The 14,389-nt window shown below is 36.5% G+C and overlaps 3 protein-coding genes across 3 annotated transcripts; all 3 read left to right on the plus strand.

Moving 5' to 3' along the window:
• Nucleotides 1–378: 378 nt before the first annotated feature.
• Nucleotides 379–2,962, plus strand: LOC125224136 (uncharacterized). The gene is made up of 5 exons (XM_048127493.2): nt 379–702; nt 838–1,077; nt 1,158–1,401; nt 2,103–2,343; nt 2,426–2,962. The coding sequence occupies exons 2-5, from the start codon at nt 1,032–1,034 to the stop codon at nt 2,792–2,794; spliced, it is 900 nt and encodes a 299-aa protein (XP_047983450.1). The 5' UTR covers nt 379–702; nt 838–1,031; the 3' UTR covers nt 2,795–2,962.
• Nucleotides 2,963–3,076: 114 nt separating this feature from the next.
• LOC125224137 (UPF0613 protein PB24D3.06c-like) lies at nt 3,077–5,477 on the plus strand. Its single transcript, XM_048127495.2, has 9 exons — nt 3,077–3,374; nt 3,576–3,652; nt 3,822–3,927; nt 4,056–4,148; nt 4,422–4,487; nt 4,575–4,711; nt 4,821–4,929; nt 4,998–5,062; nt 5,159–5,477. Exons 1-9 carry the CDS (start codon nt 3,279–3,281, stop codon nt 5,304–5,306), a joined length of 897 nt encoding a protein of 298 aa, XP_047983452.1. The 5' UTR covers nt 3,077–3,278; the 3' UTR covers nt 5,307–5,477.
• Nucleotides 5,478–7,252: 1,775 nt separating this feature from the next.
• On the plus strand, nt 7,253–11,164 carry LOC125219109 (uncharacterized). Its single transcript, XM_048120986.2, has 9 exons — nt 7,253–7,697; nt 8,106–8,167; nt 9,018–9,072; nt 9,378–9,476; nt 9,668–9,754; nt 9,905–10,021; nt 10,149–10,241; nt 10,513–10,543; nt 10,837–11,164. Exons 1-9 carry the CDS (start codon nt 7,596–7,598, stop codon nt 11,022–11,024), a joined length of 834 nt encoding a protein of 277 aa, XP_047976943.1. The 5' UTR covers nt 7,253–7,595; the 3' UTR covers nt 11,025–11,164.
• Nucleotides 11,165–14,389: the final 3,225 nt, after the last annotated feature.

Consider the following 14,389-nt stretch of genomic DNA (forward strand, 5'->3'; position numbering starts at 1 on the left):
TATTATTCTATACTTCTAATCAAAAGAAAGAAAAAAGAAGTGGGGGTGGAGAGGGGTGAAACAAACTTAAATTATAACATAAATTAGTGTAACTATTATAAAATAAATCATTAAAAAGAATCCAGATTCGTTGATAAAATGGAGATGAATAATAATAATAATAATAATAATAATAATAATAATAATAATAATAATAATAATAATAATAATAAAGATACAGGATCGTAATAGTATGATTTCGCGATTTTATTGAAATTCGTTGCGTTATGGAAATAGAAAATAAATATTAAATACAAGCAAGCCAATATGGGCCTAGCCCAATTTAATTATCCGCCCTAAATCTCACTCCTTATTTATACCTAGATCTTACCTCCTCTCTCGCTCTCGCCATCTATCTCCTCCTCTCTCGCCATCAACCTCATCTACTCCTCTCATCTACATCTCTCCTCCTCCTCCTCCTCTCATCTACCTCTCTCCTCCTCCTCCTCCCATCTACCTCTCTCCTCCTCCTCCTCTCTCGCCATCTACCTCCTCCTCACTCGCAATCTATCTCCTCCTCAATTATTCAGATCTAGATCTATGTTTTGTCAATTGTTTTTTATTTATTTATTTAAAGTATGTGTTTTATATGATTTTACTTCCGACAGGACCGAAGATGGTTCTACGACGGCATTCATTCAACTGGGTAAAACTCGAAGTAAGGTAAAACTCGAAGTTTTCGCTGCTTATTGAAATTTCAACATATGAGAGTTGTCTGCTTATTGAAAATTTATTAAATGAAAATTTATAAAATGAGATTACATTGATTCTGAGTTTTCCGATTGATTTTCCTTCCAGCCCATAAGGATGGGCTTATGGGCTTATGGGCCCACCCCAGCCTATAAGCCCATCACGTATAATCCAGTCAATTCGCGCCCCTATTCCATTTCAATTCGATTAGCGCTTAACAAGTCAGTTCCTCACCAAGAAGAGCATCAATTGCTCTCAATTCGAAAATCTCTTCGCCTCACTCATTCCCCAATCACAACAACATGCAACTACGAGCAATGTCTGCTAAATTTTTCGTCAATGCTTCAGGTTTTTTTTATGTCATTTCTCAGTCTCTATCTCTCCCCCTCTCTATTTATTCCTAATTTTGGTTTGGTTGTAAATTACAGTGTTCTCTCCATGGAGAATGGGGCAGAATGCCCTATTCTCAAGCAAAGGGAAAGGGAGTAAAGGGGTTAACAACAAGAAGTCTGGTTCCAGAGGGAGAAATCCCCGCAGGACTGAGAAACGTGAATCTCGAGTTACACCTCGATCATTTGCAGAAAAAGTCCTGAGGAAAGAAAAGAAGGCCAAGGGCGCCACTACAAATGAAAAGATTTCCGAAGAAGAGAGGATGCTCCTTCAATACCGAAGGTACAATTTTTTTCATAATCTTGTTTTTGCATTTATACATAAATCTCTCATTTGCAGTCAAATCAACTTATGTCTTCTTGATAAATCTATGATCGTTGATTTGGTTCTTTCTTTAAATCAGATGTCATTCAATTTTTGTTCTTTCTTTAAATCAGATGTCATCCAATTGTGTATCCTCTTGATAAATCTTCTGAATCAGTCATTGAATTCTGTACCCTCCCTATGATCGTTGATTTGGTTCTTTCTTTAAATCAAATGTCATCCAATTGTGTGCTCTTGATAAATCTTCTGAATCAGTCATTGAATTCTGTACCCTCCCTATGATCGTTGATTTGGTTCTTTCTTTAAATCAGATGTCATTCAATTTTGGTTCTTTCTTTAAATCAAATGTCATCCAATTGTGTGCTCTTGATAAATCTTCTGAATCAGTCATTGAATTCTGTACCCTCTATATGAATCTTGTCCCTATTCTTGGCCCATATAAATCTTTGATCGTTGATGTGATTCTTTCCTTCAATCCGTTAAATCAACCTGATGTTATTCAATTGTGTAGCCTCCATTTAATTGTGTACTCTCTGAATAAATCTTGTCCCATGATTTTTTTGCATTTTGACAAATCTCTGGATAAATCTTGGTTGAATGTTGGTTGAATGTCTATTTATGATCTGTGAGTCACAGTCTTGCTTGTTTACTTCTAACAGGTTCTTCTGCAATCACGTTATATGCGGGTTTTGGAAGGAGCATAATGCTCTCTCATCTTTTACTAAGATGAAATCACATTGGATTGCTGTCCATTCTTACCTAGGGAAGAAACATTGCCCATTTTGTGGTAATGCTATCATAGATGAACTTCCTTGCGCCTCATTTGGGCTTCATTGCCCATTGTACAGCCACAACAGCCTCGATATGTTTTATAATTACCTGCGTGATGTCCGTAAGAAGGTGATGATTTAATATTATGCTTGTGGTTACAATGACAAAGGTACTAATTCATTTCTCTTTGATGTTGATGTGTTGCAAGCAGGAGCTGGAGGACCAGGGCCATGGGGAAGAGCAGGGCCATTGGGAGGAGAGGGCCTGGGCCAGGGCCACGGGGAGGAGCTGGGCCAGGGCCAGGGCCACGGGGAGGAGCAGGGCCAGGGCCAGGGCTACGGGGAGGAGCAGGGCCAGGGCCACGGGGAGGAGCAGGGCCAGGGCCACGGGGAGGAGCAGGGCCAGGGCCAGGGCTACGGGGAGGAGCAGGGCCAGGGCCAGGGCCACGGGGAGGAGCAGGGCCAGGGCCACGGGGAGGAGCAGGGCCAGGGCCACGGGGAGGAGCAGGGCCAGGGCCACGGGGAGGAGCAGTGCCAGGGCCAGGAAATTTGTCAAAAATAAGGGAAGGTTAACATGTTGAGTTTAGAAGTGTCTTGATGAGATACTTGATGAGATACTTGATGAGATACTTGATGAGATAAGGAATGTTAACATGCTGAGTTTAAACACATGTCTTGATGAAATACTTGATTACTAGCGTTTAGTAAATTGACTACTATTCCTTATTACATAAAATGGTTTTACTTCATGTCCTATTCTAAAATCAGCTAGTAATTTATATTTATTCTGTTTATATCTTGTTCATTGATTTTATATCCTCGTGAGTATGGGCTTTAATTCGTGAGTATGATATATTGATTTTATATCCTCGTGAGTATGTACTGAATTAATAAACAATATGAAAGGATTAAACGGATCTACTTTGACAAGGAAATAACAGAAATAACGGAAATCACTCACCCAAAACAAACACTTAAAAAGGCAACAAGAAATGAAGACACCAATTAACACCAAGACACCTCCTCTCCACCCCAACCGCCGCCGTCAGCCGCTCCTCCACCGCCATGGCGCCCAACTCCCCAACCGGAGCCGCCGCAGCCGTTAACAATAAGTATAAGCTTAACGGGGTGATGTTCAAGTATGGCCCAAAACCGATTCAGGCAAGGAAATAAATAACATCTTAATTAATTGTTACTAAACCCTAGGAGTTTTTTTTATTTAAATATTACTCATATATTTTTGTTTAATTATTCATCCGGATCTAGTAATTAATGGAATAACTTTTCCAAAAAATAGGAAATACTCCATTTTTCTTTATGGTATTTTAATGATTGATTTAATTAGGTGAAATGTTGTTGCAGGTTGCATTTAAGGTAGGAAATTTCAAGCAGCAAGTTGTTTTTGTTGGTGGATTTAAAGAAGGAATTTTGGCAACTGAGTAAGGATATCCGCAACAGTGTGCTAAAAAATTTGTGTTTACATACATATAGTGCACAACATGCGTGTAACACGTAAAAACACAGCTTTGCACGACACAGCGATGTGTGTTGTGCAATTGCGCGAAATCCAACCAACCACACATCGTATCTTTAATTATAGTTTTGCAGATACTTGGAACCTCTGGCATTTGCTTTAGAGAAGGAGCATTGGTCGTTAGTTCAATTCCTATTTTCATCTTCCTACAGCGGATATGGCATCTCCACCTTGAAACAAGTTAAATAATTTGTTTCCGATGTCAAATTTGAGATTAATTAGTATATGAACATCTTGTGAGAAGATGATTAACTTTGTAGCCTTTGCTTGTTTCATAAATTAAATTGGATTTGCATCTTGTGGTGAAGGATGCCAATGAACTTGATCAACTCATAAGTTATTTAATCGACAATGAGGACTCTCATGGTGTCATCCTACTAGGACACGGTCATGGCTGTCAGGTTCGTTAGTTGATTTTTGTCTTTTGTTAGTTTATGCTTTACACATTGTATATGTTGTTTCGATTGTCTTCATTCTTGATGGACTCTGCTCGCCAATTCTTGCTTTGATCGAATTTTTGTGTTTATTTAGTTTTTTTGTTGCTCTATTATGTTGATTTAGTTTGTACTGTTTGGATGGTTATCATTAATCGTGGTGGATTCTATTGTTTGGAAAAATATATGGATGGAATATGAAGCAAAAATATGTTATATAACGATTTTGAGGCTATGCAGGATATTGTATTTTACTTGGATAGTAATGCAGCATGGTCAAGAGCAGTTACAGCAGTCATTTTACAGGTCCATTTTTATACTCCCTCATAATTAATTTGTGCTAGTTTAGTTAAGTTTTGTTATCTCTTAATCTCGTTATTAATTAATGTTTAGGCTCCGGTTAGTGACCGTGAATACTTCCAAAAGGCTGGCTCCATGATTGATCTAGCCGCAACTATGATCAATCATGGTCGACCGTACGATTTTATGCCGAGAAAAGTACATCCAGACGCTCCAATCACGGCCTATAGGTCAACAATTTTGACCTTTTTGATCATATTGTCCATTAAATGTATACATGTATTTTTTTACCTATCCTCTCACTCGAATTAAATTGTCTCCTCATGATGGCTCGCTCAGGTATCACTCTTTATACGCGAGGAATGGTGAGGATGATATGTTTAGTTCCGACTTGAGTGATAAGGAGTTGAAGGAGAAGCTCGGGCACATGTCCAATACGCCTACCTTGGTACACCCTCTTTCGTTTTCTTGAATGTATTGTTGAGTTTTTGAGTCTGAAAGTACTATGTCTGCAAGGTCATCTACTCGATGGCGGATGAGCACGTGCCACAACACGTGAACAAACAAGAATTTGGTGGCAGGCAAGATTTTTTTTGTTTAATTATGAGAGATTTTTAAAAAAAAAATTATTATATTTGATTTTGTGAGTGATTTTTTTTTTTTTTTTTCGCGCGTAGATTATGTAGAGCATTGGGTGGAGCCGAGATGGTTGAGATTGAAAGTGGAAACCATTCTCTCTCTAACTGGACTAAGGAAGCCGTGCAGGCTATAATGGAGTTCGTCAAGAGGGACGGACTCAAAGGTTGCGAAGATCCTTGGAGCTAAGCTCGGAAATGGGTCGAATCGAGTTGAGTCGAATTAAGTCCGACTTCGTATTTCTTTAATTTTACTCTCCACATGTGATATGTACATTATTTGGCACACATTCTTTCTCTATATTCTTTGCCCTTCAATAGGCGTGATCTGGAAAAAAACCCCAGTATTTAATTCATTTTAGCCCTTAGCCCAACTATATTGGGCTTCGCCCTTTCCCAATAGCAAAGTTTAGAAGGCTTATTTCATGGACCATTGGCCCATATATATTGCACTACCTAATTTGTATTGGTTATTTTTTGTTTAATTATATTTAAAATTATGAAATTTGGTCAACACCTTTCAAAGTTTAAGTACTAAATTATAATGCTTCAAATATTCTTGAGTTGTTCCATGATACATTTTTACTGCAATTTCAATACTAAATTGGCATATACGGGTAAAATTTTGGTATTCCCATTGAATAACATAAATACTATACCATGTATTAATGTAATAACGTAAATGACTAAAAATAATACTAATACAGATCTGGTCAAATAAGAATAGAGATGCCCAAGATTTTCGGTTCCGGCGGTTAACCGCGGAACCGTGACTTTTTTCTTGAACCGGAACCGCCATATTTTGAACCGTGGGCTGGTTTCGGTTTCAAATTTTACGAACTGAAATCGTGTCGGAACCGTCGGTTCCGGACGGTTCCAAACCGGAACCGTGAAAAACCGTCGGAAAACCGTGAAACCGAGCCGGAACCGCGAAAAACCGCTGAAAACCGGTGGTTCAGAACCGTGCAAAACCGTAAAAAATCACCAGAAAACCGGCGGTTCCAAACCGGAACCGGAACCGGCGGTTCCGAACCGTGGGCACGTCTAAATAAGACATTTGAGAATTTTTTAAAACTTCGTCATTTAAAATTTGAAAAATACGGAATAAATTAGAATTTCATAAAACATTGTAATTTTATTTTTCTAATAAATGTTATTCTTGGGATACGGTGTGGGAGTAGGGGTGTAAATTCGGGTACCCGCGGGTACCCAAACCCGAAAATTCGGGTATTCGAACCCGAAATCTCAAAAATATCATACCCAATACCCGACCTGTAACCCAAATAATCAGGTACCCATAAACCCGAAATTATTATATTTAAAATTTATTCTTTTATATAAATTAAATTGTGACGAGAATAGAAACTATTAAAAATAACACAATACTTATAATATTTATTGATTATAATTCTATATTATATAAAATAGACATTAAACAAATAAACACTACTTAATTTTAAAATCAATTATTTTTTGGTATATATTGAAATATAAAAGAGATTAAAATATTTTTTTAAGATATTAAATGAAAGATTAAAATATTTTTTAAGACATTAAATGAACATGTAAATAAAATGGAGAAAGCATAATTAATTAACTATATATTTTCAAAAGATGACAAGTAAGAACATAAATAATGCAACAGAACCGAACACGAATATAAAGAAGTATTAAAATCGAGATAATAGAACAATAAAATGTCAAAGCAACCAAACATAATCTAAATAATGTCAAAGCAACCAAACTAATACAAATAGTAAACTAAGAACTTTATAACCCAAAATATTTATCACAAATACATAATTTATCGGGTTTAATCGGGTATTATTCAGGTAGTCTAAACCCGAAGAATCCTAACATTAACTACCCAAACTCGTACCCAAACCCATAATTTTGGGTTTCGGGTACCCAAAACCCGTCGGGTATTTAGACTGGGTCGGGAATACTATTACTAGATCTTATGCATATTAAAATTCACAATGAGCTTGAACTTTAAAAATGATGAGTGTGTAAATAAGTTAATATTTAAAATAATGTATTTTATATCAATGTCAGATCTAAGATAAGATTAGCCAAATTGCAGCAGTTTTTTAGTCTACGGATTATTTCAATATTTAAACAGTAAAGTCGGTGCACAGTGTAGAATTTGTTTGACGACAAAGCCATCAATTCACCAACTGCTAACACCAATTTTTTCCGCGCAGAATCATCAGAGGACCATTGTGTGTAAAACCTCCACGATCTTTCATACAAATGGGATAAATCCCCTTCACCTTCATCGTTTTCTTACTCACTAATCGTCTCATTTCTTCTCTATTCAATCAATCAATCCCCCAATTCAATCAATCTGGCAAATTTAGGGGGGATAAATTTGCGGCCTCGCTTACCATTTAAGCAAGCTCTGTCCTTTGACCCAGACGACGAAGAGTGCCGGCCGTGGCGCAGAAAGATCTTATTTTTATCGCCGCAATCGATTACTATGGCGTTCAAATTCAGTTGGGCTTCGCTGTGGAAGATTTCGCTACTTCTGTTGCTGATTGGGGCTATTTTAGTTGCTTGTTTTACTCTCCCTGTTGACAAGGTTGGCTTATTTTTCACTTATCCATCCAACATTAATGATCTGAGTATATTTTAGTTTAGTTCGCTTGACTCTGCTTATTTAGTTAGGGGGTTTGTCAACTGCTATTGATGTTGTAATGTGGGAAATCTTGGTTGCCTTTTTCGTGATTCATGTTTGTTTAGTGTTTACATTTGATTGATTTTGTTTTGTCATTTTCATGAACTGAGCTAACTATGTCAATGTCAGTTAGTTATAAGCTTCTCAATAACTGGAATGCGGCAAATTGTTTTTTTATTACTCCGTATTATATATTTATATGTGCTTCGAAATGTAGCAGCGAGCTTTCGTTCAAATGTGCGTTGGAAGTATGATAGTTTGTAAGTTATCTGTCATTGATCGATACCGGTTTTGCTTGATGATTTTGAACAGATACTGAAAGATTTCTTAGTATGGATAGAGCAAGATCTTGGTCCTTGGGGTCCCCTAGTGCTGTAAGTGCTGTTTTCATTTGTTCGTGTTGGGTGCATATTTTTATTTCGTGCCTGAATATGCAGGCATTTCCTTCATGCTTGTGAGTTGTCTTCTAATGTACTAGCATAGGACTAAATAACAAAGACAATTTACAGAAGATATGATTATTCAACTAGAATAAGAGCGAGCAAATTAAAAAATTGTTCTGGTTACATTAGTTCGGTCTAGGGTTATTTGCAGTTACAAAGAGTTGACTAGTCATTGTAATCCGATCATATTTCTATGTAGTATCTATACATACATATACACCTTACAGATGCTGGGTTGTTTTGTTGTCTAGTTGTTTATATGCTGAAGAAATACCATGCTTGATATGACTGAATTGACTTTTGTTACTCCAATTGGTTATTAAAGAAAATGTTGATGTAGTGGTTACTAGAATCATCAGAGACGAGGATCAGTAATGTAATGTCATGTTTCATTTCAAGTAAACTAGAGACTAACTTTGACCACCTAACCTAGATAACTAAGAAGGCTTAATAGCATAGCATATTTTTCCTTATACTTTTACTGATGAACTTCTCTGTGAATCAGTCAATTTTTGTATATGATTGTCTTCTTTATTGCTACCTAGGCCTCAGTACATGTCATGCAATATTCATGGCTTAGTCATAATTAGAAGCGTCCTTCATAAAACATTAAATCTATCCTATGATAGCTTTTGATATTAAAAATAATGTTTTAATAGTGGGAGAAATTTGTAGTTATTTGGTATTTGTACAAGGCAATGACTGATTAATTTCTTAAAAAATGCTTAAGAACTTTCAATCTACATGTTGATTTGGTTTCCCATTGGTTATGAATTTGCAGGGCTGTTGCATACATTCCTTTAACAGTGTTGGCTGTCCCAGCTTCTATACTGACGGTGAGGATTAGCATCTCTGATAGTAGTCTTTTCTCTGTTGTCCAATCATAAATTCCTTCAGTATCTTGAAGTACAGATTTATACTATGTTGACTGTTGTTCTAGTAAGTTAGTAATGCTGTTGTCCGTGGCACCTCATTTATATCTTATTTCTCTCTTGGTTTTAATTTTTTTTGTGTCATCTAACTTTACAAAGAGATGTTTTTTTGCTTTAATTCTTCCATAATATGGTGGAATAGTGACTCTTTAGATCTTAGCTTTGCTCGTTGAGCTAAAATTATTTTGCGAATTTATTATGTTTTTCAGCTGGGTGGTGGATATCTCTTTGGCTTGCCTATCGGTTTCTTTGCTGATTCTATTGGTGCAACATTAGGTGCTGGGGCTGCATTTCTTCTTGGGCGAACAGTAAGTTTCTACTATATTCTAATAAATCTATATCTTGTTTAGTATTATGTGTTTAACATTCAAGCGTAAGATGCAACTTTAGATTTATAATTCTGATGTTATACCTTTGCAATGTGGAGGGGGACTTCCTTTACTGGATGCTCATTACTGGTTTTCTGTTTGTGTGTTTTCTATCTGTTTACTCTAAACAGATAGGAAGATCCTTTGTTATTTCAAAGTTAGGTGATTATCCCAAGTTCCGAGCAGTTTCCATTGCAATTGAGAGATCCGGATTCAAGGTTTGTGCTTATTGTCTGTTTAGAATCCTATTCTTGATTTCCTAAGCTGGTGCTGGACCTGCTTATTATAGTCAGATTTAATTCTTTTACTTGCGTAAATATCTGATAATTACAGATTCATATTATGCTGAAACGGCCTTGCACTTGCAGATTGTGTTGTTGCTCCGTCTTGTTCCTCTACTTCCCTTCAATATGATGAACTACCTCTTATCCGTCACTCCAGTACCTATAGCTCATTACATGCTAGCATCATGGTTGGGCATGATGGTATGTAAATCTGCATTAGCGTTTCCATATTCATAGCTCCATTTTACTTTTAATTCATTTTGTTGAGATTACTGATGTCATGCGTGTTTCTCTATATTCACTCACGTCCATTCACGTCCTTTGGCAGCCTATCACTTTTGCATTGGTCTACGTTGGAACAACATTAAAGGATCTTTCGGATGTAACACATGGATGGCATGAATTCTCCAGAACCCGATTGGTAATGTTTCACAAATTATAATCTCTAGAACCTATTTTACAAAATTAACAAAAACTTGGTCATAAACTATGCTTATCCTTGTCATTGTGCTTCCTAGAATGTAAGAATGATTTGTTAATCTTGCATATGATATTTGAGCAACTACGTTTTGCGAGTCTAATCTATTTTACACTGGGCACTACGCTCATGTTTAATGATGGCTGAAGAGCTGGAATGCAATGGTCGTTGCTCGAATTCTGTTGTTTTGACTCCATCTTCTACTTTGATGCAGGCATTTATCTTCCTCGGTCTTGTGATGTCTGGTAAGTTTCACGTCACATTAGTCATTTCAATTTGACATGCCAATTGCAGAAACTAAGTGTTCGTCATGTGTTTACCTTTGGTTAAAGTTGGCTATCACATGAATTATTTGAAGCATGACACAATATATATATAAGGCCTTTTGAGTTATTGGGGTGCTTTTGAATCACGTTGTTCGTCTAGTAAAATTATGTAGTTGCAAAAGATACCCAGAAAGCTTGAATGTCATAAGCTTCTGCTTTTGAATCACGTTGTTTGTCAAAATTCATATATGGTCGATTTGCTATGCTTGCAGCGGTGTTGATAACATGCGTCACAAGAGTTGCAAAGGCTGCGTTGGAAAAGGCATTGGCTGAAACCGGGGAATGTCTAGAAGGAGATACCATGTCACAATCGTTGCCTCTCACATCGAACCCTTCTGTCAACCTCCACGAACCACTTATAATCAAGATTGATACTGATCAAGACAACCACGAACACTAGTTCGTCTCGTGTAAATTCTCTCTACTCCTAGTTGTCATTTGTAAATACTGCCTCTATGAGATGCTCCATATTCATCTGTACAGCTGGAATCTTTAGCTTTAGCTACATCAAACTTCATGGTTATTCCATGTCTACTTTTACCTTCACTTCATATAGTTATTCACGTCAGAAACTCGACCGTTGAACGATTGACCTTGCGTTCTGAGTCCTCGATTTTTGCCTGGATTGATTAAATTGCCTCCAACTTTGGTTTATGATCTCCAGTTGGATTGGTGTTATTAATCGAGGTCTGAGTAAATATTGATGCATGGTAAAACTGAGACCGTGTCGGTCAACATCGGTTTAGAACTGTAACTAGAACCGCAAACTAGACGGCCTGATTTAGGCTCCAAACTTTCTGACCCATGAACCGATAATTCAGTTCAAAATTGAAAAAAAAAATTAAAAATTGGGAAAAGCCGGAAAAAACTCTAGTTTCGGCTCATTAATCACAACCGCTAGGGCCCTTCATTGACCGGTTTTGGTTCGACCTACGTGGAACCAGAACTGGTTCCGGCTGTTTGGAACCAGAATTTGCGGTTTTCGGCCCGGCGGTATCACTAGGAGTGAACCCAATAAAGTGTCTTCAAGAGTGTATGACCTACTTTGAAATATCTTCTCAATTAGTTGTTACAAAGCACTTTGTTAGTGATGCTTTTTCCAGATGGCTGAGATAATGGTTGTGAAAGAGATATTTGACTTGGTAAAAAAGATGTTTGCGCTCTCACCAATTCTCCATTTTATAATGTTTATGATCATAATTAAATTCTTTCTTTAAGAGAGAGATTATGAGGTGCACAAAAGTATGATGTCCACTTACCTTACCAATTACCAATTATTGTTCACAATTTCTTCAATGTGCATTGGATATTTTAGTTATTGCACTTAAATATATCAACTTTAGATTTATTCTATTTTTTCCCTAAGCTTGCTCTGAGTTTGTAATTGATAATTGTATCGCTTATTTTGCAACAAAATAAATAAATAACCCTCCAACAAACACAACGAGCAGTTTAGTAATTGATGCACTAATTGCAACTAACGAATAAGGGACCAATACCTCAATTTGACAATTTGCAATTAACGGTAACCACTTAAAATATGGTAAAATGAGATTATTTTTCGTGGACAGATAGAGTAATTAACTAATGAGTAAAGACCTACGTAACTAGTTGACACCAAAATAATTATATAACACTTCAATTACTATAAAACATTATGTACTCAATAGTTTATATTAGGGGTGGAAAATCGCGTGGGATGAGTCGTTATCGGGTCAACCTGATAACGACCTAAGGGTCTAACCTAAACCTGGCCTGTTAAAAAAACTGTAAACCTGACACAATCTAATACCTTTAAACCTGACCACGACCCACACTTGACACAACCATTAACAACACATATTTGACACGATAACGATCTAAACATGATATATTACACTATTAAAACCCGATATTATACGATTAAACCCAATATTACATGATTAAACCTGATCTACACGATAAAAATCCGATTTACATAACTTGAACCTAATTTACAAGAGCTTAGAGAATAAAATTAATGCAAAACTTTTTAGAAAAATAATATGAATAATTAAAATAGTAATATAATTTTTTAACTGGTTACTCAAATGCCAAATCCAACCATTTCCAACCTGAACTCAGGTTAAAATTATCAAGTTTCTAACGGGTCAATTCGATAAAGACACGAACCAATAAAACTTGACCCTAACCTATTACTCCCTCCGTCCGCAAATAGGAGTCCCGGTTGAGTTGGGTGCGGATTTTAAGAAAAGTTTGAGTGTAATAATTTAAGTGTGTGATAGTGAAATGTGGGACCCATTTATATTATTATTTGCTTTATTCTTTGGAATAATGAAATCTAACATTAAGAGAGAGTGTGAGAAATTGCAATCAAAGTGGATTAAAATTAATTGCAGCTTCTAAATTAAGGGAAAAGTGGGGTCATTTCTTATACTCCCAAGATAAAATGTCTAACCGGGACTCCTAATGGCGGACGGATGAAAATGGCCAACCGGGACTCCTATTCGTGAACGGAGGAAGTAATTTTTTGTGTGTTCAAATTGGATTACCATGTCGTTTTAAAATTAACAACACTAGTCAATATGTTTGTGTGAGAGAGTGCTAACTTATTAAATCAATTACATTCATTCTCTCTTCAAAATCTACGTAAATAGGAAGGTTGGAATCTATTAAATATTTGATTTGCATTAGTCTCATATATCACTATTGGAGTACTAATCTATTTTAACAAATAATTGAATATGTGGGCACGCGTTGCACGCGTCGCGGAATCAATTATCTCTGCGCTGGAATATGCCACGCCTCCTCCACCGTCACCAATCGGGTGGTGGTCATGGGTCGTATGGGCATATAATGAGCATTTGCTCACTTTCTATCGTCAAAATATATGTAGATAGGAAGATTGAAACGTATTAAATCTATTAAATATTCAATTCGTATTAGTCTCATATATTAATACTCCTAATTTATTTTAACAAATACTTATGTGTGGCATGCGCTATACATAGCTCAAAATCAATCATCTCTCCTATGGAATATGCCCTACTCCCTCCACCGCCATCCATCAAGTGGGGCCATGGGCGGTATGGGCGTATAATGAGCATTCACTCTCTTTCTATCTTCAAAAAATATATAGATTGGAAGATTGGAACGTATTAAATCTGTTAATATTCCATTCATACTAGACTCGTGTATTAACATAATTTACTTTAACAAATATTTGATTGCATGCATGCACTGTACAAATCGTGCAATCAATCGATCTCACCATTGAAATGTGTTCGATCTCATCATAGGAGCGAACCTCAATTTTTTTTAATAGTCTCATATATCACCTTTATACCTTAATTCGCAATTAAACCAACCATACATAAAATTTGGAATCAATAATTGTTTACTTATTGTTTTATTTATCTTGTATTCTAATAACATAATTAACCAATAAGTAGTAACCTTCATAGTCAATTGACGCCAAAATGATTATACAACATTTCATTATAAACACATGAGGTACTCATTAGTCAATATGTGTGTGAGAGATAACAAGCTTATTAAATCAGTTACACTCATTGACATTCCCCATCTTCAAAATATGTAGATAGGAAGATGAGAACACCTTAAATTGTTAAATATCCGTATCAATCTGCATTAATTGGATACGCGTACATGCGCTGTACGCGCTTCAGAATCAATCATCTCTGCACTGGAATATGCCTTGCCTCCTCATCCGCCATCAACCGCGTGGGGGCCATGGGTCGTATGAGCGTACAGTGAACCCTCCCT

Source organism: Salvia hispanica, chromosome 1, assembly GCF_029641045.1.
Source record: "Salvia hispanica isolate PSC_SH4W2 chromosome 1, Shi_PSC_v1, whole genome shotgun sequence".
NCBI lineage: Eukaryota > Viridiplantae > Streptophyta > Magnoliopsida > Lamiales > Lamiaceae > Salvia > Salvia hispanica.